This window comes from Primulina eburnea, chromosome 10 (genome assembly GCF_022965805.1).
Source record: "Primulina eburnea isolate SZY01 chromosome 10, ASM2296580v1, whole genome shotgun sequence".
Classification (NCBI taxonomy): domain Eukaryota; kingdom Viridiplantae; phylum Streptophyta; class Magnoliopsida; order Lamiales; family Gesneriaceae; genus Primulina; species Primulina eburnea.
This window is the reverse complement of record NC_133110.1, coordinates 3,166,257-3,193,267: the sequence shown is the minus strand read 5'-3', so window position 1 is coordinate 3,193,267 and position 27,011 is coordinate 3,166,257. Positions and strand designations below refer to the sequence as shown.

The window sequence follows — 27,011 nt, the reverse complement described above, 5'->3', positions numbered from 1 at the left end:
CAAGCCATTTTTGCTAGTGCGCACAATTTTGATATCTACCATCTACATCCTAGTTCATTTAACGAAGAAATTATATCATAATCATAATGAAGTAAAGATGTGGAACACAACATTCAATGACAGATCGATAAAACGTTTTCATAATCCAAAGTCAAACTATAACATCAAAGTAAATGTTTCTCTTGGAGAATGTGAGAGAGAAACAGGTACGCTGCTTAACTTTAAGAGAAATGCGTCTATAGATTGGCTAAACAAACTCAATATCTTCAAATGTGAGGCTGGTGTAAACACAAAAAAGTGTACCATTTGAATCTCCGACTCAAAGCTCGAATTCTTCATCCCGGAGAGCCAACTCCGCTGCTTCTTCCTCCTCTTCATCGAGTACAAAGTACTCATTCTTTTCCACTGGCCTAAACATGTAAAAGATCACAGCATAAAATGCAAGACTGGCGATTTCCTCAGCTGCATTGGCCACCCACTGGTACTTGTAAGCAGCAATTGTCCGAAGTGCAAACACCACAATCCTCGTGAAGTAAAGGTACCCAATCACTACAATATAAAACTGCCTAAAAAGAGTCAATTTTGCTAGATTCCTTGCAGCCTTCCCATCGGTCTTAGATGTCTCCCTCAACGACCTAATCGACCATACTATCGGAAAAATAATTGCACAGCAACAGATGATATCCACCAACAAGAAAACCTGATTCCAAGTAACCCAATCCTTAATAAAAGGGCCTGTCTCCCCGATGACAACGGAAGCCACATTTGCCAAAACTTGCAATGGAATAACAATCATCAACACCTTCTTCTCCCTCTCCTGCAAGAAAGGCTTCAAGAACGACCACCCAGTACCAATCAAAATTATCACCGTAAACAGCAAAACGACCCTAATAAACTGGAAAATGTAAAACAACACATCCCACCCATGCGGCGTTCCAGTAACCTTCACATAATGCTTATCCTCAGCCGCAGCCAACAAATTCAACGCCTTCATAATCACCAACAGCCCCATCAAGGCGTGAATCCGATGAACAACCCTCCTATTTTTCAAACATATAAAAATCCAGAAACCAAAAAACGCAAAATAAACAACTGAGAAACAAAAATATAACGAGGGCAACTGAGTCAGCCCGGCCGATAAAAAATCCTTCACGGGACCATCGAGATTATAAAGCTCCGTGCGCACCTCCATCGACACCGTAGAATCAGGAGCACAATTTGCGAAGAAGAGCGAATACTCATTCGGGGAAGTGATCGGATAAGAGCGCTGGAACGAGGAACGCGGCGGCGGAGACAGATCTCGAAAAGTGAAGAGGTGGGTAGTGTATTTCGATTCAAGAACGCAGAAAGAAGGGGTTTGTTGTAGTTCAACGAGGACTTGAATTAGAGATTCTTCCGATAGGAGGAAGAATCCGAGGTGGGAGGAATCAGCGGATGCGCCGGGGGAATCGACGGAGACCGAAGACACGGAGATGTTGGCTTGACCAGTGTGGGTAAATCCGAATCGCTCGAAGAGAATCATGGCACGAGAATCGGAGGAAATTTTCAGGGTTTTGATCTCGGCGGCCATGGGCGGCAGGATGACAACGAGGGAGAAGACGAGGAAAAGGAAAGGTAATTTCGTCATTTGGGTACGGTGGAGACGGCGGAAGGCGGCTGCTGTTAGGAGGAAGGAGTTGAATATCGCGTGAAAAAGGATTTTGGTTCCGATAATGCCCCTAAGATCTGGATCGCCACAAGGAAGCAATGTATACTGCGCTTCCTGACCAGAAAGAATAAATGCAAATTAAATTACCATATTTGTAGCATTTTGCATATTTACCCTCATACTTTTATTAATATTTCGTTACAGTCCTATTCAGTTTAATTTTTAAATCACGTCGTTAGTTTTTATAAAACGTTAGATTTGGCTGTGCTAGCTTTATGTTTGAGTAAAAACAAAGGTATTGAAGGGTAATGACTTATTCAATTTATTATTGAGGTCTAAATTAAATATAAAGGTCCAAATCCGTTATACACTCCAAAAAAAATTATAAATAAGGAAAGATTCTCATTATTCAAAAGAGAGATGATTTTATTTTAAACTTTTTAGCTCTTAATTAACATCTTTAAATTGTTTTCTAACTTGAGCGTTGAAATATCTACGCCGGGCAAACCCTGACGTCTCAGACGTTTGTTTGTGACGTAGATGATAACTCACAAAGATTTCTCTACACCGGCTACTTGGACCCGTTTACAAACTAGCTGAAATATCTTTCTACGATTACTTGAATTCGTTTACGAACCTGCAGAGTAATTCGTATAATCCAATTTTTGGCTACATCAGGTATCCTCCTATGATAAATAATATGTTTTAGTTTAATTATTTCTGAACCAAAAAATTTAATCTTATTATATCGGGATTGGTTTATATGTGCTTGGTTTGATCAATTTACATAAAAATGCTAAACTTGACATAAATGGATAAATCACCTAAAAAAATTCTTAGAATCCCTGTAGACATATACGTTAGTATTATTTTAACAAACAATTTCAAAATTATTCTTCTTTAGAAAAGTTGTCTAAACCAAAGAATTATGAGTGCTCACGGAGCTTAATCTATGAGACGGGTCCACTCTACACATATTCACAATAAAAAGTAATTTTCTTAGCATAAAAAGTAGTACTTTTTTATGGATGACCCAAATAAGAGATCTATCTCACGAATACGACCCGTGAGACCGTCTCACACGAGTTTTTGTCAAGAATTATTATGTGATCACATCATAACATTGAGACTTTGATTAAGTTGTTACCATATAAATTATTTAACCAATCGCACATATAAATTTGATGCACTCTATCATTATCAAAATCCAAATTAGATCATATTCAATAAATTATTATTTCATCACACCTATTAATTTTGCGTCCATGTTAATAAAAGTGATGATGTTTTTTCAAACTTTGGAAAATTCCACAATTCTGCTATGATATGTAAGGACACATTTCTTTATTTACTCGGATATTTAACTATCTTGTTAATCTACTCCTTTGACCTTCATCCATATAGAATAACTCAAATGATATTAATACAAATCCTTTTCTATGTTCTCATAACATTTTCTTGAGTTGTTTCTTTTCAGAAAAACAAATTTGTTTGGTTAAGCGTGTATGAGTAGAAGTAGTATTGAGATGTTGGATTAATTGTGCATGAGTGAGAGTGGTACTGGGATAAGTGACTTCTTAAGGAGTGTGTCATGCTACTGACGAGTCACAGCTTAATCTGGTTGGTCTTTAAAAAGTGTCACATGACCTTAACAGGTAATATTGACAGGGTAAGAGTAAGACTGATATCTAAAGGATATAAGGCAACACTGACATATAGACACATATCTTTTTGGATGCATGAATTTGATCCATTAACATTTAAGTAAATACAATCTGAACTATCACGAATATGAGAAAATAAAGTTACGGAAAATCTTACAAATTTTTCATCCTAATAAACAACTTTTTGAAATTAAGTTCGATTTTCAAGGAATCGAAGCATTATTTTAATTCACAAATATTGTTTTTATAAAGATTTTTCAATGTAAAAATGTATATGATGTATCAACAAATACACATTCAAGGCAAATATCGATGAAAACAGATCTTTAAATCGTCAAGGGCATTTTCGGTAAAGCACATGGCGACGCGCGAACCGAATGGCTCGAGACTCGAACTTCTCATAACGTTCGCTCTCTGATAAAATTTATCATTCATCGATTCTATTTTCCATTTTTCTTACTTACCATTTTGCGTAATTTATTGTTGTGAATCGTAGCAGCAATTCGCAATTATGTCGTGGATTCGATCTGCGATGAGCAGAGCTGTGGAAGCCGGCGGCAGCGTCCAACTCAGCTCCGCTGTCCGCAGTTATAAAGACACCGTCGTGCATAAAGCGGGGCAAGCCGTTGCTGGTGGCGCCAAAATTTTCCAGGATCGCATTGTAATGTTTTTATTTGTTAATCTCTCTTTGTTCGTGTGCATGTGCATGCGTCGAGTGTAACTGAGGGGAACTTTGCGTTGATTTGGCCCATTAATTGAAATGCTTTAGTGGTGCGAGATTAGTTTCATTAAACTCATTAGGATCCAGAAAGATCATTTTTCACCTCTGCTTTTAATCGGTAAAAATCATTGTTTTGGAAAATTTTGAAGTTCGACGCATTTTCATCCGGGAGTTTAATGACACAGATTCAGAACAAGGCACTGTTGTCAGATCACATGGACCAGCAGACTATTCTGTGGTACACACCGGTTGGATAATCCTTGTGCCTGTATTTATCTTGTAGTTGTAATATCATTTTCTTGTAGTGATGTGTTTAGGTTTATGGGCATTCTTACAAAACACTCTTACTGTAATTAATGGATTATGAACTAACATATAGTATTGACCACTGACATTGAATCATTATATGCAACGCCTTATTTACTTAAAACATTATGACATGCAAACGTTTATGTTACAATATTTAGACTATTATTTTTCACACTTACATTCTGTTTAGTATAAGATGCTATTTTGAATCTGGACTTACTTTATGCAATTTATTCATGTCGGTTCGGTTTTCATTTTTGTCCCACGCACTTTGTTGTTAATTTTTTGTCAATTTCTGGAATTACAGGGAGCTCGGAATTTCCAAAGTTACAAGCTTGCAGTAAAAAGATTGGAAGAAGTTTCTGTTACATGTAGGGGGGTAGAGAGAGTTCAGTTACTAAGAAGATGGTTAGTGGCCTTGAAAGAGATAGAGAGACTCGATGGAGCTCTCAAAACTGAACATCTTGACTTATCTTTTGAATCTAATGATTCTCCTACAAAGCCAACAGTGGTTTGTCTTTTCAGTCAGCCTTTATATTCTGTTTCTAACTGGAGATTTCAGTTTCACTTGCAGAAGTTATTTTGTGTGTAAATTTCGTGTTTGGAAGCTATCAGTTGTGTCAGTTTTTTGCTGGAGTACAAATATTATTTTGTGTCACGTCCCATGAACTCAAACTTTGGAAGAAGTAATTTCCGACAGCTTTGTTCATATTCTCCGGGGGGAGAAGAGGCGGACTTCTCAATTACATGGGCCTGACAATTACAAACAAATCTAGGCTAATATACTTAGGCTGCAACACGTAGAATTCCTTTTGTTATAGCTTCTTGGTGTTGACTCCAGCATGATCTGCATTCAATATTCAAGTTCTCTAGCTTGCATTTACAAGTTTATGCTCTCCATCACAAAATCTTGTATTTTTCTGGGCCTGAATTTTGTGAAGGATTTTTAATTTTCTACGTCAAAAGAGTATCCAAATGATTTTCTTAACTTTTAGCATTAGTTATCCATCATATTTCTTTATTACAATGACAGATTTTGTATTATGATCATGATCTTGGTGGAGAACCCATGAATTTTCGAGACGTATTCCTTCATAGTCAAGCTCTTGAGGGCATAACACTGTCTTTGGTAAGATTTACGAGTGACAGTTTTCAGTTGTTCTCTTTGCTTTTCAAACATCTGCAAACTGCCCCCACTCCTAAAGATTCCTCCTACTTTTATATCTCTTGATCTTCCTCATAATTAATTTCAACTACATTCTATGTTGTTCCTATTGTTTTCTTCTTCTTTGCCAATCCCACCTTTGCTGTACTCTGCTGAAAAACATATATCTCCACGTGCTCTCTACAGTAATGGCAGCACAACTGTGATGATGTCTCGTCTTCTAGTTACACTGTATTGGGACGGTTTTTTTGTTCTTTGTGATAGATGGTGGCTGACAATTGACTCTTTTCTGGGCCAGATACTGGAAAAGCCTAATGATGAGGAGATTTCCTTGCTTCTGGAGATTTTTGGGTGATACTTACTTGACTCTTCTTAATAGATTTTATGAATATCGAGTAATTCATTATTTTATGTTTTCCCTGGGTGAACGATAACATTATCATGCATTCAGGCTATGTCTCATGGGTGGAAAAGATGCTCATAATGCAACAGTTAACAACATTCGAGATTTGGCAAAAACATTCTCAAACTACGATGATGAAGTACTGGTATGGTAATAAACAACAAGATTTTGGCAGTTTACAATGCCATTAACAATGATATCACCGAATATTTGAAGCATTTGTGAATGGTATTTTTTCATCTTTTATAACTCCAGGCAAAGAGGGAAGAACTGTTGCAACATGCACAAGAAGCTATTGCAGGGCTTAAAAAAAATGCTGTGTTAGTAAGGTGGTTAAGGGTATAACTCCCATAATTTCGTAATATATGCTTATTTAATGTTGACAAGTCTATGTGACTGGGACTATTCTTGGTTGCGAAATTCCAAACTGGTTCATTGCGCACATTAAATTTACCTTGAAGCAAACCATTAAGGGACTCAAAACTGCACAAAAAGACCCAAGTATTTTATGAGCTAGCATGAAATTTTTAAAGTCGGCATCATTCATTTTCTTTCAGAGGCCTGCCTTTCAAAAAATTTCAACTAGGCAATTCTGGACAAATTCCGGTACTTTGAGTTTCTATGAATTGGTAATGAAAGGTTTGCCTTCTACATGATAAATGATGCTGTTAATCAAGTGACATAATTTATATACTTGTAGAATACTTAGTTGGTGGCTTTGCAGTTGGCATCTTTCCACTTTCCATAGATTACCATTTTAATCATTTCTAGGTTTGTGTTTTTATATGTTCTCAGAATAGACTCCGAAGTTTCCAGTATTCATCACAAACTGCATGGGAAGCAATTACCTCTAAGTTGTAATAAATCATCCGAAGCTGCAAATGAGATGTCAACAGAGGTAAGATTCTTCTCTCGTCTTGTTTTCTTATGGATGGTCTCTCGTCTATTTTTAAGAACGACGAGTGAGCACTGAAATGATTTTAGAGAATCCACTGTTATTATTTTAAGAATCCTGAATCAATCCTTGTGTAGCATAGTGTTAATGTGCAAAGAAAGACATGAAGCTAAGCTCAATTCATTACTTGACTTCTGGAAAAGTAAGTGTTCTCGTACAGATCCAACATATATATACAGAAGGGTAGTTAGTGTGTGTGGCTAACAAAATCGTGTATCAAAAATGTACAACAAATGTAAAATCGTGTTCCATATATCTAACACTCCCCCTCAAGATTGGTGTAGATTCAACACACCAAGCTTGGACAGCAAGTAGGAATGTTGTTCACGACTCAAGCCTTTAGTAAAGATATCCGCAAGTTGTTCATTTGTAGAAATGTGAGCAGTTCGGATCACACCATTTTTGACTTTTTCTCGTATCAAATGACAATCAATTTCTATGTGTTTGGTACGCTCATGATACAACGAGTTGGCAGCAATATGTAATGCCGCCTGATTATCACAGAACAGGGTCGGAGGCGCGAGCAATGTCACTCCCATATCACTAAGCAAACCAAGGATCCAAGTAACCTCACATGTGGTGCTTGCCATGGCTCTATATTCCGCTTCTGCCGAAGAACGTGAGACGGTGCTTTGCTTCTTAGACTTCCAAGAGATCAAGGAACTCCCCAACTTTATGCAATAGCCCGTGACTGAGCGACGAGTCATTGGACATGCGGCCCAGTCGGAATCACAATAAGCTTGAAGAGAAAAGGAACAACTAGCAGACAACAAAATTCCCAAGCCTGGTGCAGACTTCAAATAACGCAGCACACGGAACACAGCATCCAAATGAGATTTTTTAGGTGCATGCATAAACTGACTAAGGACTTGTACAACATAAGAAATATCCGGTCTTGTGACTGTTAAATAGATAAGCCTTCCAACTAACCTCTTATAAGCATCAGGGTTGGATAATAAAGGATCTGTGAGACCAGAGATAGAGTTCTTGCGATTAAAGTCATCAAGTTCATGACTAGTCAATTTGAGATGTTGGACAACAGGAGTATCACAAGGTTTAGCACCAATTAAACCAGAATCACCGAGCAATTCCAGCACATACTTTCGTTGATTGAGGTAAATGCCCAACTTGGATCTAGCAACCTCTATGCCAAGGAAATAACGCAAAGGGCCAAGGTCTTTGATGTGAATTTGTGAATTCAAGAAAACCTTTAAATCTGAAATAGCTTTCTCACTACTCCCGGTGACAATGATATCATCGACGTACACAAACAACAAGGTGATATGAGCGGAATTATGTCGAACAAAAAGAGAGTGATCATTGGCCGATTGCATAAATCCAGCAAGCTTCATAATACAAGCAAACTTAGTGTTCCATTGTCTAGAGGCTTGCTTAAGGCCATAGAGGGACTTAAGCAACCGACAAACACGCTGCTCCCCCTGAGGAGAACACCCCTGTGGCACACACATATATACCTCTTCATCCAAATCACCTTGGAGAAATGCATTAGTGACATCCATTTGGTGAAGAGGCCACTGTTTTGCAGCTGCTATACTCAACAAACATCTTAGAGTGACGATTTTGGCAGTAGGTGAAAAGGTGTCATGATAATCTATCCCTTCTTGTTGTGTGTAACCTTTGGCTACGAGACGGGCTTTAAAACGATCAACGGTCCCATCCGGATGACGTTTAATTTTATACACCCACCGGCATCCAATTGGCTTCTTCCCAACTGGTAATGGAACTAAATCCCAAGTATGGTTGGATTCTAAGGCTGCGAGTTCTAGGTCCATGGCTGCCTTCCATCGGGGATCTAAAATAGCCTCATGATAGGAACTAGGCTCCCTGTCTAAAGAAATGGATGCTAAAAAACTTTGGTATGGTTGGGAAAACTTGGAATAAGTAAGATATTGGGTAAGAGGATAAGAAGAAGAAGCTAGATTACTGTGAGACAAAGTAGGACAAGAATAGTCCTTAGTCCAGATAGGAGGCTTAGGAGGACGCAAGGATTTTCTTGGTGGCTGGGAAACAGTGACTGAATTTGGGACTTCATGTATGTCACGTCCCGATACCGGGGTGAGTTGACATCCGGCGTTGTTTTACAATTATTCAATCGTAAATCAACAAGCCTCGTAGTACAGTATACAACCAAACCAGTCTTTTCATAAAACATACATTGTCTTTACAACATAATCAACTTAATAAATGAGTGCGGAAGCGAACAACGTAGAAATAAAAGATAGTCAAATTCCAAAGTATGTCTTGATCAACTGAAACCTCGTTACCATCCCCAGAAATGCATTTGCTCTTCTTCTTCAACTTGTTTTTCATTCTTATCTGGGAGTGAGAGGTGTAAGGGTGAGTATTTTGTGAAATACTCAGCAAGTGGGGGCCGATCGATCACAATAACACAAGGATATACATATATAGATCTTTAACCATTCGAAATTTTCCGTGTCTCAACAAACGTCGGAACAATAAAATGATAGATACGACATAACTTATATATATTTATGTAAATATTAAATGAATTTCATGTCACAATAATTATTCATATCAAGATATGATATTAACAATGAGCAAACATAACTTAGCATATGCATATAGACATAAATTATTCGTATTGCACTGTTATTTCATCTTATTATCCATGGTGTTACTGATCAGTCCCCTATATGTAATTCCTCTAAGGGGTGAGGCCATATATCGGTTATTATTACCCACCGCATCAGGGCCATAAACTTGTCATATCTTATCATGTTTTAGGAAAATTTTCCTTTTTTACCATTTCTAACTTGAATCATAACAGTGCCTTTAAACATAATTCTTAGAATACACCAATTTGGTGTTTAAGAATATATATTAGAATATAACATGAAACAAAGACAACATAATTTTGAAACGAAAAGAACATGCACTTGAAATTGATTTAAACATGCTTAACAATATATTGAAACAAAATATTCATATATCAAATCGAAGGAATATATCATGTCGATCGAATTTTCGAAAACATACTTAAATACTTTAAAACATAAGCCCACTTACAGAAAGGTGCTCCTAAATTATGGAAGAAACAAGCTGGAATTTATCGTCCGAAAATCCGTAAATTAGCTAAACTCGTTTGAAATCCGAGCAGTTTTCTTGCCGAAGGGTTTCACAAAATTTGACCGTATGGATGAGGCTGAAATTTTGATATGATGTTTAAAACATATGAAAGTGTATTATGAACGGTGAAGATCGGATTCTGAGGTCGGAAGTGATGGAACGAATTTTCAGAAGTATAACAGAATTATTGCTCCTAAATTTCACTTCAAGAAAGATTGATGATTTCAAACTTCAAGCTTGCTCTAGATGGAAAGGTTTTGGTGTGATTTCTCTCAAACTCAATACATCTATTTATAGGCAAGATTTTAAAATAATTTCCACAATTTGATGCATACTTTAATATATTTTATTTATTTTAGTCAATTTTGGCACATTTGATTTTCAATGTTTTGCACTCATGTTTTGTCAATGTTTTGCACTCATGTTTTTTTTCAATGTTTTGCACTCATGTTTTTCAATGTTTTGCACTTCATGTTTTTCAATGTTTTGCACTTTATAATACCTAATAAATATAATACTAATACTAATAATTAATAATAATAAATCATATTCTTACATTCCTCCCTCCTTATTGGAAGTTTCGTCCCTGAAACTTGAGTTTTCTAGATTTTCGAACAGATAGGGATATTGCTCGAACATCTTCTCTTTTAGTTCCCAAGTAGCTTCTCTTTCGGTATGATTAGACCACTGTATCTTAACATAGGAAATGTTGCGTCGCCTTAATACTTGTTCTTTGGTGTCCAAAATTCGAATTGGAACTTCTTCATATCTTAGTTTTTCATTCAGATTATTTTCCATCAGGAGCGGTCCAGTTTCAAGAACATGACTTGGATCTGGGATGTATTTCCTCAATTGTGAAACATGAAATACATTATGAATTCTTGACATATCTGGTGGCAATGCTAGTCTGTATGCCAATGTTCCGATTCTTTCTAAAATTTCAAAAGGTCCTATGTATCGAGGATGTAATTTCCCAGCTTTATTGAATCGAACAACTCCTTTCATGGGAGAAACTTTTACGTAGGCTTTTTCTCCAACTGTGAACTCCACTGGTCTCCTCTTTAGATCAGCCCAACTTTTCTGTCGATCTTGAGCAATTTTGAGTCTTTCTTTAATGATTGTTACTTTGTCCACGGTTTCTTGGACAAGTTCAGGCCCAGTTATGGATTTCTCTCCTACCTCATCCCAGTACAGAGGTGATCTACATTTTCGACCGTATAGAGCTTCGTATGGAGCCATTCCAATACTGCTATGATAACTGTTATTGTAAGCGAACTCAATTAAAGGTAGATGTTCACTCCAATTACCCCTGAATTCTAAAGCACATGCCCGTAGCATATCTTCAAGGGTTTGTATTGTTCTCTCTGTTTGGCCATCAGTTTGAGGGTGATAAGCTGTACTGAGAGTAACCTTAGTCCCCATAGCTTGTTGAAAACTTTTCCAGAACCGAGATACAAATCTTGGATCTCTATCAGACAGAATGCTTGCCGGAACTCCATGTAATCGCACAATATTGTCCATGTATATGGTAGCCAATTTTTCCAGATTATAATTCATGCGGACAGGTAGAAAATGTGCAGATTTTGTGAGTCTATCTACGATTACCCATATTCCATTATGACTTTGCCTAGACTTGGGTAAACCTACTACAAAATCCATAGAAATATGTTCCCATTTCCATTCTGGAATTTCCAAGGGTTGAAGAAGTCCTCCAGGCCGTTGATGTTCAGCTTTAACTTGTTGACAGACCTGGCATCTAGAGATGTATTCTGCTACATCCTTCTTCATTCCGCTCCACCAGAAATTTTTCTTTAAATCTCTGTACATTTTTGTACTGCCGGGGTGGACCGAAAATTTTGATTTATGTGCTTCAGACATTACTTCCTGTCGAAGATTCTCGATGTTTGGTACACACAATCGTCCTTTCATCCACAGAACTCCCTTCTCGTCTATATGAAGATCTTGTGACTTCTTTTCTTTGACTTGTTCTTTAAGTTTTGTCAAAGTAGGATCTTGATTTTGTCTTAATTTGATTGTTTCTTGAAGGCATGGTTGTGCAGAAAGTGAAGCTAGGATCACTTTACCCATGTTTTTCCTACTTAAAGCATCAGCTACCTTATTTGCCTTGCCCGGATGATAGCTTATTGTTAAATCATAATCTTTTAACAATTCAATCCATCTTCTCTGCCTCATGTTCAATTCTTTTTGTGTGAACAAATACTTAAGACTTTGATGATCTGTGAAGATCTCGCATTTGGCGCCGTAAAGATAATGCCTCCAAATTTTTAAGGCAAAAACTACCGCAGCTAGTTCGAGGTCGTGAGTAGGATAATTTTTCTCGTACGGCTTCAATTGTCTTGATGCATATGCGATTACTCTTCCTTCTTGCATGAGTACGCATCCTAAACCCTCTTTTGATGCGTCACTGTAAATGGTAAAGCTTTTGTCCTCAGTGGGTAGAACCAATACTGGTGTAGATGCAAGCTTTTCCTTGAGCGTTTGGAAGCTCTTTTCACATTCCTCACTCCAGTTAAATTTTGAGTTCTTTTGTGTAAGTTTTGTAAGAGGCGTAGCTATTGAAGAGAAACCTTCAACAAATTTTCGATAGTAACCTGCCAATCCTAGAAAGCTTCGAATTTCAGTTACTGTCTTAGGTATCGGCCAGCCAGTGATTGCTTCCACTTTTTTAGGGTCCACAGATACTCCTTCTTTTGAAATGATATGGCCTAAGAAAGTCACACTTTTTAGCCAGAATTCGCATTTCTTGAATTTCGCGTATAACTCTTTTTCTCTTAACATCTGAAGAGTCAGGTGAAGATGTTCTTTGTGATCCTCTTCACTTGGGGAATATACGAGAATGTCATCGATAAATACCACCACAAATTTGTCGAGAAATGGCTTGAATACTCTGTTCATGAGATCCATGAAAGCTGCTGGAGCATTTGTCAATCCAAATGGCATTACCGTAAACTCATAATGACCATATCTTGTTCTGAAAGCTGTCTTTGGAACGTCTTCTGGTTTGACCTTCAGTTGATGATATCCTGTCCTCAAATCAAGCTTGGAAAATATTGTGGCTCCTTTGAGTTGATCGAAAAGATCATCTATCCTTGGAAGAGGATATCTGTTTTTGATTGTGATCTTGTTGAGTTCTCTATAATCGATACACAATCTCATACTTCCATCCTTTTTCTTTACAAATAAGACTGGAGCTCCCCAAGGAGAGACACTTGGTCTGATTTGTTTCTTGTCTAACAACTCTTGAAGTTGTTCTTTTAGTTCATTGAGTTCTGCTGGAGCCATTCGATAGGGTGCCTTTGATATTGGTGTGGCACCTGGTACCAAGTTAATCTCGAATTCTATCTCACGGTCCGGAACCATTCCAGGTAGCTCTTCTGGAAAGACATCCGAAAATTCTTGTACCACTGGAATATCTTCTATCTTGAGCTCGACTCCTTCTTTTACTTCGTTTACCATTGCTAGATAAACTATTTCTCCAGACTTCATGGCTTTCCAGGTTTGAGATGCAGAAAGGAGGGATTTACGTTTCTTAGCCTTGCCATGGTATGTGATTTCTTTTTGGCTTGGAGTTCGGAGTTTGATAATCTTATGCCGACAATCTACTATTGCATGACTCTTGGATAACCAATCCATTCCCAGAATAACGTCGAACTCCACCATGTTAACTTGAATCAATTCAGCGTTGAATGTGTGTTCATTGATATATACTATGCAGTTCCGATGTATCTTATGTGTTTCAATTGTTTTACTGGTGGGAGTAGCAATTCTAAAAGGTTCAACAAGTATCTCTGGTATAAGCCCTAACTTCTTAGTGAATCTCTTAGAAATAAATGAATGAGTGGCACCACAGTCAAACAACACATAAGCTGAAATTTTATTGATTATAATGGTACCTGCCACGACATCGTTTGCATCATCTGCCTCTTCTTGAGTTATGGCAAACATACGAGCATTGGTCTTATTCTCCTTTGGCTTGTTGGGGGTATCATTAGTGTTTGACCATGTCATTTTCTTTAATGGTTCAGGACAATTAGCAATTCGATGTCCCATCTTCCCACAATTGAAGCAAGCACCAGTGTTCCTTCGACATTCTCCAATGTGTCGGTAGTTGCATAATGGACACGGTTTTATGCTTGAGAATGTCGTAGTTGAATTGGAAGGAGTTCCCTTGAATGGTCCACTTGATTGGTTTGACCTTTTAACTGGTTGTTTACCTTGAAAAGATTGTCCAGTGAGAGGTCGTTTATTTTTATTTTCATCTTCTCGGCGCTTGATATCAGTCTCAGCTCTAATGGCTGCTCCCATTAAATCATCAAAACCTGTGGGTTGGTAAACTGCCAGAGCTGATTGGATACGGCTGTTCAGACCACGTTTGAAACGATGCATCTTCAGGATATCATCTGCCATGATGGCAGGAGCATAGGTTCCAAGGGAGTTGAATTTAGAAGTGTACTCCACAACAGACATATCCGGGGTTTGAGTAAAATTCTCAAATTCACTCAACAATTTTAATCTCAACTCTGGTGGATAGTATTGTTTCAAGAATGCTTCTCGAAATCTTTGCCATGTGATTGGTCCGACTTCTGTCATATTTGCTGAGATTGTCTCCCACCATTTGGCCGCCTTTTCTTCTAGGAATGGTGTCACCACAGTCACTTTTAGTTCATTTGGCACTTCAAGCAATTGGAGTTGTGTCTCAATATTCTTGAGCCAGCCTTGACCAACTTCTGGGTCAGGGTTGCCGTCAAACGTTGGGACTCGATTCCTCCGAAGAGATTCATAATGGTGTTTGATTCCATTCGGTGGTGGAGGTGGTGGTGGCTGATTAGTGTTGGTATTTACATGGCTCATTCCTTGGATGGTTGTTGCCACAATGGTTGCTATGGCCATTAAATCTTCTCTGCTAAGGCCAACTCTTGCTGCTGGTGGTGTATCTTCGTTGTTATTGTTGTTGCAATCATTGTTGCGATTGGCATATCGCGGGTTGCGGTTGCTACGATAGGGTCTCTCTGCCATTTCCTACACGCATGAGAATTTCTAAGATGTTTGAATAATTATGTACAAAAATATTGAAGATTAACTCAAATATGAAATCAATCAAGGAATAGATCAAATAAACTTTTTATTGATTCCAATGAGAAGGAAAAGCAATACAAATCAAAGTTTTCAGAAGTGTAATGATAAGAAGTAAAAGAAAGGAAATGGATTATCAATCCTTATTACAAATAGTCACGACACTAAATACTCAATCATCTAAAACCTCGCCATCTCCTAATACTTCATCTTCCATCTGTTCTTCTACCGGTTCTACTTCCGGCTCCAATGCCATAATGATGGCATCCTCAAGATGATGAACATAATTCTGTAATTGTTCATTTTGCATAGTCAAATTGTGCACTGAATTCTGTAGTTCTTGAATGGTGGCCTCATCTTGCTGACGACGTTGATTTTCCATCAGTATACTTTGTTGAATTTGAGACTGGAGTGCTTGGGATTCTTCTAGCATTTGTTGGTGTTCTTTGTTCAATTCAAGGACTTTTGTTTGGGAAGCCTCTAGTTTATTTTTGGTCATTTCGTGATTTTTCTCTTCTGAGTTGAGATAGTAAGCAAACCTTTGTACGTCAGCCTGAAAATGGTCTTTGATCTCTTCTAACTCTTGTTTTTCCTTTTTCAAGTTTTCATATGCCAAATCTTTGGCCAACAATTGCTCTTGGTGTTTTTGTTGCTCTTCATAAAGTTGAGCTCTAAGGTTTGCCATCGCAATCTCGTGGTTACTAAGAGCGAGTTCACGCATACGTTTGGGTATTTCAGCACGAGTACGGGAAGCCATTTCCTGAAATAAAACCAATGGAAAGGCTTAGAACAAGGAGTTTATGATATTCACGATTATTACCAAAAACGGCAAAACGTGATTTTGGATGCTTCAACAATAGAATATGGTGATTTTCAGATGTCACGATAAGAACAGTGAATATTGTTCATTGGTAGGAAGTCGCTAGGGTCTTGCCAAAAACTGACTTTGTCAAATTTCCTATGGCAATTTCCCAGCCGGATTATGAACCTGGAGGGCTCTGATACCACTTAAATGTCACGTCCCGATACCGGGGTGAGTTGACATCCGGCGTTGTTTTACAATTATTCAATCGTAAATCAACAAGCCTCGTAGTACAGTATACAACCAAACCAGTCTTTTCATAAAACATACATTGTCTTTACAACATAATCAACTTAATAAATGAGTGCGGAAGCGAACAACGTAGAAATAAAAGATAGTCAAATTCCAAAGTATGTCTTGATCAACTGAAACCTCGTTACCATCCCCAGAAATGCATTTGCTCTTCTTCTTCAACTTGTTTTTCATTCTTATCTGGGAGTGAGAGGTGTAAGGGTGAGTATTTTGTGAAATACTCAGCAAGTGGGGGCCGATCGATCACAATAACACAAGGATATACATATATAGATCTTTAACCATTCGAAATTTTCCGTGTCTCAACAAACGTCGGAACAATAAAATGATAGATACGACATAACTTATATATATTTATGTAAATATTAAATGAATTTCATGTCACAATAATTATTCATATCAAGATATGATATTAACAATGAGCAAACATAACTTAGCATATGCATATAGACATAAATTATTCGTATTGCACTGTTATTTCATCTTATTATCCATGGTGTTACTGATCAGTCCCCTATATGTAATTCCTCTAAGGGGTGAGGCCATATATCGGTTATTATTACCCACCGCATCAGGGCCATAAACTTGTCATATCTTATCATGTTTTAGGAAAATTTTCCTTTTTTACCATTTCTAACTTGAATCATAACAGTGCCTTTAAACATAATTCTTAGAATACACCAATTTGGTGTTTAAGAATATATATTAGAATATAACATGAAACAAAGACAACATAATTTTGAAACGAAAAGAACATGCACTTGAAATTGATTTAAACATGCTTAACAATATATTGAAACAAAATATTCATATATCAAATCGAAGGAATATATCATGTCGATCGAATTTTCGAAAACATACTTAAATACTTTAAAACATAAGCCCACTTACAGAAAGGTGCTCCTAAATTATGGAAGAAACAAGCTGGAATTTATCGTCCGAAAATCCGTAAATTAGCTAAACTCGTTTGAAATCCGAGCAGTTTTCTTGCCGAAGGGTTTCACAAAATTTGACCGTATGGATGAGGCTGAAATTTTGATATGATGTTTAAAACATATGAAAGTGTATTATGAACGGTGAAGATCGGATTCTGAGGTCGGAAGTGATGGAACGAATTTTCAGAAGTATAACAGAATTATTGCTCCTAAATTTCACTTCAAGAAAGATTGATGATTTCAAACTTCAAGCTTGCTCTAGATGGAAAGGTTTTGGTGTGATTTCTCTCAAACTCAATACATCTATTTATAGGCAAGATTTTAAAATAATTTCCACAATTTGATGCATACTTTAATATATTTTATTTATTTTAGTCAATTTTGGCACATTTGATTTTCAATGTTTTGCACTCATGTTTTGTCAATGTTTTGCACTCATGTTTTTTTTCAATGTTTTGCACTCATGTTTTTCAATGTTTTGCACTTCATGTTTTTCAATGTTTTGCACTTTATAATACCTAATAAATATAATACTAATACTAATAATTAATAATAATAAATCATATTCTTACAATGTAGGGCTGGACCATCTAAAGGAGAAGACGGGGCAGATGAAGTAACCTCAACAGGGTCTGATGAAGGTGAAGAAAAATCAGGAGTAACAGGAGAAGGAAAAATAGGTTGAGGATGACTAGGAAAAGCAAAGGGAAAAATACTCTCATGAAAAACAACATCTCGGGAGACAAAAAACTTTTGTGCATCAAGACTCATTACTTTGTCTCCTTTTTGATTAGTGGAATAGCCCAAGAACACACATGCACTTGCTCTAGCAGAAAATTTATCTTTATGAGTCAAGGATGTGACATAACATAAACAACCAAAAACACGAAGATGACTAAATGACGGAGGTTTATGGAGTAAGACTTCATGTGGTGTCCTGTTTTGCAACAATGGAGTAGGGGTGCGGTTAATGATATAGCAAGGTCAAGACACATTCCCCCCAGAATTTCAGAGGTAAAGAAGATTGGAAACACAAGGCTCGTGCAACATCAAGTAGATGCCTATGTTTACGTTCAACAACTCCATTTTGTTGTGGAGTGTATGGGCAAGAACTTTGGTGTACGATACCTAGGGAATCAAATAACAAAGTGCATTCATTTTTGAAAAAATCAAGTGCATTGTCGGTTCGAATGATTTTCACAAGGGCGGAAAATTGAGTCTTAACAAGCTGAAAGATGCACAGACAGATATAGGGATAATCCTCGAACTCCGAGGCCATCTGCAAATTTATCTGAAGATGCACTGACAGAGGCTTCCACCTTGACCAACACAGCTGACAAAAACACTGCTGTCCCTTCCATTTTTACGCCTGCTCAGTATGCCGAAATCTTGAAGTTGTTGGGTACTTGCAAAGTTCAATCTCCAGCTGAACCGGTAGTCAACATGGCAGGTACTTCAACTAAACCAAGTATGTTTTCTCATTGGATCATTGACAGTGGAGCAAATGAACATATGGTTGGACGAAGAAATCAGAGTGAAATCGCCAGTACCTGGCTCTGATACCATGTTAATGTGCAAAGAAAGACATGAAGCTAAGCTCAATTCATTACTTGACTTCTGGAAAAGTAAGTGTTCTCGTACAGATCCAACATATATATACAGAAGGGTAGTTAGTGTGTGTGGCTAACAAAATCGTGTATCAAAAATGTACAACAAATGTAAAAGCGTGTTCCATATATCTAACACATAGCTTCCAATCACTGGCCATAATCTGACAATTCCATGGGTGGAATAAATGGCAAACTAATGACCATGAGCCAATTATAACTATAAAGTAGTGATCCTTGTCTCAGCGTTGGCCTGATGCCTCGTTTAGTAACCATAAATAGTCTATTTCTCATTTGATCCTGAGACTGCTAATTGGTAAACATAAAATCTAAGTTTCTAATCCATCTGATTACAGTCGCTGCAGTCTCCAGAGGAAGAGGTTGAACAGATTAAACTTTGTTCACGGTTAGAGGAGCTTCTTTTGTGGAAGAAAGTTTTGAAGATCAGGGATTCTCCTATTGCTCATAATCAAAAGGTAACTCTCACCATCCTATTGCTGAAGACAAATTAAATTGTTTGCTCTGACAAGTGCAATTCTCGGATCTTGTTGATGTTTTCGAATATATCTCAGACAACACATGACTTAGTCTCTTTGCTTATCTCATACCTATTGTTCTCATTTTCGGTTTTATTGGCTTATCCCTAATGTTCTCATCTTCACTGTGCAGGTTGATAAGCTAAAGGTACTATCAGAATCTCTTGTTAGCTCAGCCTCAAAAGCTGAAAAGCGTATTTCAGACAACAGGTTTGTAGTTGGCTCCAGCTAGGGGTCAGAATGACTCGTTTTTTTTTTTTTCCCAAATTTCTGGTATGTTTTTACCTCTCATTTAACAGCAAGTTGCTTATATATTTTTATAGAGAGTAACTTCATAGCTATGCTGATAAAAACTTTATACCTTTCATCTCAGATTGAAATGTTACATTCTCAAGGAGTTAAGCGTGTATTATATGTCCTATTTATTGTGCATGCAGAACACAGAAAGAAGAAGCTCTTAAATTTCGTGTAACCAAAACCAGTGAAGTTAGTCTACTTGAGAAGGTCCCTTTTTTTACTACTATTACTACTAATGATGGGAAATCAATGTACTTTTCACTCCCGAATAGTCAGCTGGATTGCGGGGATTCTAGTACTTTCCCCGTTATTAACTATTTTTAATATTTTTGCTTATTGATAATGACTTGTTGCTTTTACTCTCCTTAAACAAATTTTATCGACCTACCTTGTTGCTGCTTTTCTCAACCGTAATGAAGCCAGGGAAGCAATTTCTAGGGAAGCTGAAATAGAAACGAGCGATTATGATTTATCTTGTTATATGGCTAAGCTCTGAAATGTGTGCTTCGTAGATGCTATAAATCATTATCTACTTCGAAATGCTTTCCCAAGGGTTTTACCTGGGGAGAATCCAGAATTCGCGTGGGGAGAAGAGTTGGAGATACGATAGATTCAAGGGGACGAAGTTTGTGTTTGAATTTTTTTACATTGGGGGGGTTATTGGGGACGAACATCCGCGGTCCGCCCCTAGATATTAGAATATTAGATTTTCTTGTGACACATCTTTTCTTTTCATGAGTTATTCTACTTAACCCACTCTTTGGCCCTTCCCAGGAACTGGTTTCTGAAATTGAAGCTCTTGAAAGGCAAAAGGACAAACTTGAAGGGGAGCTGAAAAAGGTATTTAAATTCTCCTCTTCTCCTGTCTATAGTTCTATTACTGAAATGTGATGCCTGAATTGTATCTACATCTTTGCATCGCCTAGTAAATGAAGGTATTTGTTGGTACTGAGTAGCTTGTGGTTAAATTAACGTGAAATAGCGAGTATATGTTGGTTCTTCCACAATTAAAACTGAATACCAAGATTCCAGGATTGATATGTGCCATATGCGTGATAAATGGTTATACACTTTTCTTGAAACTTCCAGATGTTGGCTTTTCAACGCAGCTGAAGATGTTTATTTGCGGAATGATACTTTCGATTTTTCATCTTTCAGATTTAACTTGCATTTATTCCTTTACAAATTCTTATCTTAAAATGAGCTCCATTCTCTAGCACGTCCCAAGAAATAATTGTTAAACTTTTTTACGCAAAAGAAAGACAACCCTATACATCAGGTCATGGCTTTATCTGAACTATATTGCGTAAGAGTTCATTCCTGCATGAATCCAAAACTCTGTCAGATATTTTCTGTTCAGAAATCCAAGTCATAGTAGGTGCATATGGCTTTGAAGCAAACATGTACTAAACATTAAAGAATAGGAAGAAGAATTTATGGTAGTCCCGTTACTTGACTAAAGCATTCCTCAAAGTTTTTTCTATTTTTTTTCGTCAATCGCAAGGAGTAAATTTGTTATAATTTGAAGGGCAAATACTTGGTTTTATCAAATACAACCATTAAAATCATACTTATATACAAATTCCATTACGAGTGATTGTGATGTCTGATTACCATTTGATTCAATCTTCAACAATAATGGCATGTCTAATAATTTTTTTTAGGTTATTACTTCCTTGACTTCTGCTCATGGCCGACTTCAGAATACCAGGGAAGAACGAGATCAGTTTGATGAGGCTAGCAATCAGATTCTTCAACATTTCAAGTTGAAGGTAAGTTGTTTTATTAAAACTAACATGCTGAATTATGTAGTCGATTATTATCTTAAGAAATAATGCTATTTAGGAGGATGAGCTTTCAAGAGCTATTGCTTCATACAGAGCAGAGGCAGAGGTTTGCGACACATTTGTCCAGTTTCTTGAAACTAGCTGGGCTTTCCAGTCCTCATATTCTGAACATAAGGATAAACTGGTCAAGTATGTTTCTTGTTTCTGTCCTACTCCCTCAAATTTAGAGTTTCCATTAATTTTCATTTGAATAGGTACTCACTTTGACTATTCTTTAAATGTGTAATCTTAAATCTTCTTTGCTGTTGATAGTCAACCAACTTTTTCTTTTACCCTATTATGGTAGTGAGGAACTGGAGAGACACGAAGAGTACTTTGCAAACTTGGCAATAAGACTTCTATCTGCATACAAGGTACCAAATATCAGGGCCATATCATTACTATTCTACTTATGGTTGACTGGTTAGATCATAGGCATGACACCAATGGTTTCTTACTTGTACGGTGCCTCCTTGACTATTCAGGAAGAGTTGGGAGCTTCTATTGCGTCTATTCAGGAACTTGTGGAGAATTTTAAGCTCGTGGAGAAGTTAAACAGGTACTTTATCTCTTTGGAAGTGTAGGTGTCAGTTAAAAAAATCAACATTTTGATATATAGTGGTGCCAGGTTAGATGCACCAGCTTCTATACAGGAAAAAACAGATGCAGTCGATCCAAGAAGACGACTCGAAGAACAGTACCAGACCATAGAAACCAAGGTACAAATTTTCACATGTCCAAGTCTTGTACAAACATATAAGAGTTCAATCCATCAGAAAATGTCTCATTCATTTCATCAGTGTTTCCGGCATGGGTGTTACCAAATTTCATCCATATTCTGTTTTTCGTCTCACTGATCTCTCTCTGGTTCTTGCAGTTCCTAACAGCCTTCAGTGTAGTGGAAAACATTAAGCAACGACTTCTTCCTACTCAAGATAACAAGATTTTAAGGTGAGTTATACTTGTGTCTACGTTTCATGAATGTAGAAAAATGTTCCCCCGTTAATAGCCTTATTGGTATAACTTTAAAGAGGGTGGATCCCATAATTGGGGAGAGGGAGATGATGTGACGATTGAGTGGACTTTCAGGTAACGAATCAAGTACAGTAGAAAAATTCATTACAAAATTTTAACATTATTTGCTCCCTCTAGTATCATGGCAGGATCTGCTCGTGATTTTTAACTTCTGAAATAAACAACATGACTCATTCTTTCTAGGAAAAGTGATGCAAGAATCAAGGAACTATTAGACGCGCTTGAGTTGATCAAACAAGAATTCGAATCCATTGAGAGACCGACATTTGAAATAAATACTTCATTGATCAGTGTCGAGACACCATCAAAGTTGAAAGCCTCGAGAATTCCCTTTCTATCACCGAGGCAGCCTCCACAAGACAAACCTGAGCCTCTTGGGAGGAAGTCGTTAGATGCGGAAGAACAACTATCAAAGCTAAAATTTGAATTGGAACTTGAGGATCATGGATTAGACAACTCCATGGACGGAATTTGTGACTGGGAATTTGATGACAAGATTGAGAAGGAATCAAGAAAGAGTGTACAAGAATCAAACAAAATCTAGTCACCTTTGGCCTAACCATGCATGCAAGCTTTTTCTTGCAGATCGTGGGACACTGGCGGACCAAAGATGATGAATTGTTAGATAACCATGATGATCCATATCTAATGGTTCAAGGTCCCCACTCCAGCGACAAAAAGCGTCCCGAGACAAGATGGAAACACGACATAGGTAAATACATAGTATTTATGTGTGATACAAAACTGATATCATATTATTCGTAAGCTGAAACTAGAATATGATTAATGGGCTCTACATTTTGAAGTGGATTGTGCATATTTCCACGACCACAATGCTGTCTTAAAGTGCCATTCTGCACAATTAGAATCTCAAAGTGATGTTATTGTCTTTTTCTTGAAATGTGGTTTTGAATCTTATATATAATCTTTCGTATCTTATGGTTCATATCAATGCACGTAGCTATCGCATGTGCTCGAGTGCATTGCGAGAAAAGGATCTTTTGGAGTGCTTTGGAACCAAAGTGATCACACGAATACGTACATACGTATATGTATGTAGATAGATAGATAGATATATGCATATGTTGATACCAATCAATATGTGAAGATTTTTATTCGGTTTATATTAAATAAAAATATAAAATGCGACTACATTTTTAGACTCCATATAATTTTAGAAATCCAATATTTTTAGACAAAAAAAATATGTTAGTTTATAGCATACCGACGTAATCCAACCAATATAAGATGAAGTCATGAAACAAGTTCTCACAACCAAATTCAAATATTTAATGTTGATTATGTCACGTCCTGCGTGAATGCATAATGAGTTCTTATAGCAAGAACTTCATATTTATCTCCGTTTTACGAAAATGAGTAACTCAAATTGTTATAAAATTTCTTTATAAATCATTATAAATTCATTTTAAATCTTTAATTTTTAGCATGTCGGACAAAAGGAATCACAATCACCATTCTGTAACGTCCTGTACTCGGAGCCACGCCTGCGTGACTGCATAATGGACCTCTATAGCAACTATTTCGTATTCGTTATCGTTTCGTATTCGTCATCTCCCATTAATGGCTATAAATCTTGCATTACATGAATGTGAAGACGAAGACTACATAGAGATGGAAATTACATCTTCACCCTGGAACTCGCTCGATGTCTCCACAAATTCCTCCCCACGAAGCCAAGAATTTGAGTTCCAAATGCCCTCCACTTCCAATAACACACACTCCGCCATTTCCACAGCCGACGAGCTCTTCTACAATGGCAAAATCCTCCCCCTTCGCCTAGCTCTCCACCGGAAAATGGTCCAAAACCTCCTCCTCCACCAAACCGCCTCCACCACCCCAGTCGAAATCGCCAAACATCCCGTAGAAAAATATGGTAATTACTCCACATTGCCATTGGATTCTTGCAGGGAGTGCTGTGAAACGGGTCTCCATGACGGTTTATTCGAATGGCCTATTTAGTTCACCGGTTTCATGAATAATCACCCGATGAAAAGGTCTTGGTCCAAGAAACTTGAGCTGATAAAAAATTCCATTCTTGTGCAGAAACTGAATTTTTTTTTTAACAAATCTGCTTGCACAGATGAGTCCTGTGCCAAAGCAAATCCCAATTCAGAACCCCAAAACTTGCCGAAAACAGAGGAATGTTCGAATAAGTTCACTACATTTGCCAAGAAAAAACCAATTGTATTCATTGGAAAGGATACAAATCAAACTGCAGATGCTGTAACGAAGGTTAATATTGAAAAAGGGATTGAGGAAAATGTGTGCAGGAAGTCAGTTTCTGATGCCAAGAATCTAAATTCTCCGATCAAACTCTTATCCTCAAGTTCTCCTTCCTCCTCCTCTTCCGTGCTTAAAAGGAGCAGCAGTGCCACTGAGATTGAGGGTTCAATAGAGGCAGCCATTGATCATTGCAAGAATTCTCAACAGATTTTGGACAAGTTTCTTGATTGTTACTGCATAGATTTGTAGTACGTACAACTTGTTAATCAATGAGCTCCGATTTTTTGCTTGAATGATTAATTGATTGCCTTTATAAATCAAGCTAAAATTTAACAAGCAAATGTTCCAAGAATTTCCATACAAAATATCATCAAACCATTGTTAATATTGTGAAACATGAGCCTAACATTCAACTAAGAGAAAGACCAGAAAAGCATGCATGTGAAACCTCAGTGAGTCGGGGCCCCTTAACAAGAAAATAGACGTGTGAACACAGAAGTACTCGTAATGGGGAGACAAATCAAATCGTCGATGCATCTAATTTTGATTGCAGAAAATGGACCAAGCGTTGTTTCATGTTACCCTGATTTATGGCATTGTGAGACTAACAAAATATCAACCCAAGAATTAAATTGAGTACTTTTGAATACGGATGGCCAATTATTTCTATATCAACCCAAGAAAAAAATCTCAAACAAATTTATGTCAGAGTCGAGGCCCTTTAAACTCCATTCCTTGTGTAAGTTTTACTTGTATTTTGTCAAGCTTCAGCCACCTTGTGAGTCCACCATCCACACACTTGGTAAATTTCTTCCACAATTATTTCGCATCCGTAATCGCGAACAAAACATTAACCCAAGTTCTACAAAACAAATAAATTGCGATACTGATTACCTGCAAGCAGTAATACGGAATCATAAGCCACTGCTAACAACTTTTTTTTTCTTTATTACATTATGGGGAGAGGAGATTTGTTGTCATCAAGTTTGAAGCCTAAACTCTTCTGTGGGAGAGGATTATACCACTGTAACCACAAGAATGGTGGCCGTTAACAACTATTTTATACTCAAGTTTCCTCAAAAATACGACGATCCTACAATTGTGGATAATATTGTTCCACGTCCAAGAAATTCAGAACAATCCCTTCTGACATGTTGGTTCATTGGATTGATACGTTCTTCTTGCACCCAATCTTCTAAAGTTCCTTATGTAATTAATGTGTGAGAGTATCGAACACTTTAAGAACCTATCACATGTATTTTCATGGCCACCTCAAGCAATGTCGGACCAGTTCACTAATGTAGCTTCTTCTGATTATTTTAAATTTTAGGAGAAAATACAAGAAACCAGCTAGTATTTTTGTTCTTGACCATAAAGTTTCATCAAGTTTTTTCTGCAACACCCTTCAAATTATTGAAATTCAGTTCATTAATGGAAGTGAACTCAATAATTCAGACTTATATGCAACACTTTCAAAAGAACTATATCAACTAAATGAACCCTCAAAAAGAACCTACGTAAAACCGATCCATGTAAAGTTTAGGCAAGAGATTGGATGTTTTAGGAATGCTGCACGTGGTGGGAATGGGAGCTCCCCGGTTTAAAATATGGTCTGGTATTCGGACGTAACAATGTATTCAAATATTTTGAATTGTTCGATCATCCAAATGTCACATAGATAGAGACGCGGGAAAGTGGAGTTTAGCTATATATCCATTGTTGGATGAAAGCAGCAAACCTACAAAAAGCTATTGTTGAACTTTTTATACCGTAGAACAACCACCATGTCTATTTTCGATATTAGGCCACATAGAACAGTAGGACTCCCCTATATATGATAATCTTGGAAAATAGAAATAGGAAGAGCCAAATGGAATAAAGGGCCAAAGTTGCTCGGTCCCAAACAACTTGTTGGTACAGTAGTTCTCATTTCTGGACAGTAAGTGGTGCGTGCCAATGGCTTAACAGAGTGGTTTCTGCACTTTCGAGTTGACCATCGTTTCTTTGATCTACTCATGTCCAGATTTGTTCAAGGGGCACTAGTATCAATCCTGAAAATCCATTCATCGAATCTGCAATTTCTTGAAAGCGAACACTCGGGTGTGGATCTCACTTATTCCCTCCTAAACAACTTTGCTAGTTCACTGCACTTATTTCATGATTCTAAACCACGTGAAGAAGAATAACAGACACAATTTTTAAAAATAACCGAAAAATTTTAAAAAATAAAACAATTTTTATTCATTTTGCGACAAAATTCATAGTCAGCTGTAACAGATCCCACTGAAAGGTACGATTAAGGATCTCTCATGTCTCTAATTTACATGGTGCTGCTACTGCAACCTTAGAA

The 27,011-nt window shown here is 37.3% G+C and overlaps 2 protein-coding genes and 1 pseudogene across 5 annotated transcripts; 2 read left to right on the top strand and 1 right to left on the bottom strand.

The window, feature by feature from the left end:
* Positions 1-100: 100 nt before the first annotated feature.
* Positions 101-1,759, bottom strand: LOC140842536 (protein CANDIDATE G-PROTEIN COUPLED RECEPTOR 7-like). Its single transcript, XM_073210514.1, has one exon. The coding sequence runs from the start codon at positions 1,625-1,627 to the stop codon at positions 320-322; it is 1,308 nt and encodes a 435-aa protein (XP_073066615.1). The 5' UTR covers positions 1,628-1,759; the 3' UTR covers positions 101-319.
* Positions 1,760-3,784: 2,025 nt separating this feature from the next.
* On the top strand, positions 3,785-23,292 carry LOC140842535 (uncharacterized). Of its 4 annotated transcripts, none has more exons than XM_073210512.1 (18): positions 3,785-3,973; positions 4,650-4,853; positions 5,376-5,471; positions 5,806-5,858; positions 5,959-6,055; positions 6,166-6,239; positions 6,706-6,808; positions 19,080-19,199; positions 19,393-19,469; positions 19,697-19,763; positions 20,331-20,396; positions 21,260-21,328; positions 21,402-21,532; positions 21,690-21,756; positions 21,868-21,941; positions 22,002-22,101; positions 22,260-22,333; positions 22,601-23,292. In XM_073210512.1, exons 1-18 carry the CDS (start codon positions 3,824-3,826, stop codon positions 22,959-22,961), a joined length of 1,983 nt encoding a protein of 660 aa, XP_073066613.1. In that variant the 5' UTR covers positions 3,785-3,823; the 3' UTR covers positions 22,962-23,292. The 4 variants fall into 4 exon arrangements, with proteins under 4 accessions (XP_073066613.1, XP_073066612.1, XP_073066611.1 ...); XM_073210511.1 differs by having other exon boundaries at positions 21,221-21,328; positions 22,011-22,101; XM_073210510.1 differs by having other exon boundaries at positions 21,221-21,328.
* A 702-nt stretch (positions 23,293-23,994) lies between these two features.
* LOC140803813 (probable membrane-associated kinase regulator 4) lies at positions 23,995-24,936 on the top strand (annotated as a pseudogene).
* Positions 24,937-27,011: the final 2,075 nt, after the last annotated feature.

What these genes read in the sequence shown, in the direction of transcription:
- LOC140842536 (XM_073210514.1), bottom strand. Translation starts at nt 1,627, where the DNA reads ATGACGAAATTACCTTTCCTTTTCCTCGTCTTCTCCCTCGTTGTCATC.
- LOC140842535 (XM_073210510.1), top strand. Translation starts at nt 3,824, where the DNA reads ATGTCGTGGATTCGATCTGCGATGAGCAGAGCTGTGGAAGCCGGCGGC. An exon ending in TTGCTTCTGGAGATTTTTGG is followed by an intron (nt 5,859 to 5,958) that starts GTGATACTTACT and finishes TCATGCATTCAG; the next exon opens with GCTATGTCTCATGGGTGGAA. An exon ending in CAAATGAGATGTCAACAGAG is followed by an intron (nt 6,809 to 19,079) that starts GTAAGATTCTTC and finishes ATCTGATTACAG; the next exon opens with TCGCTGCAGTCTCCAGAGGA.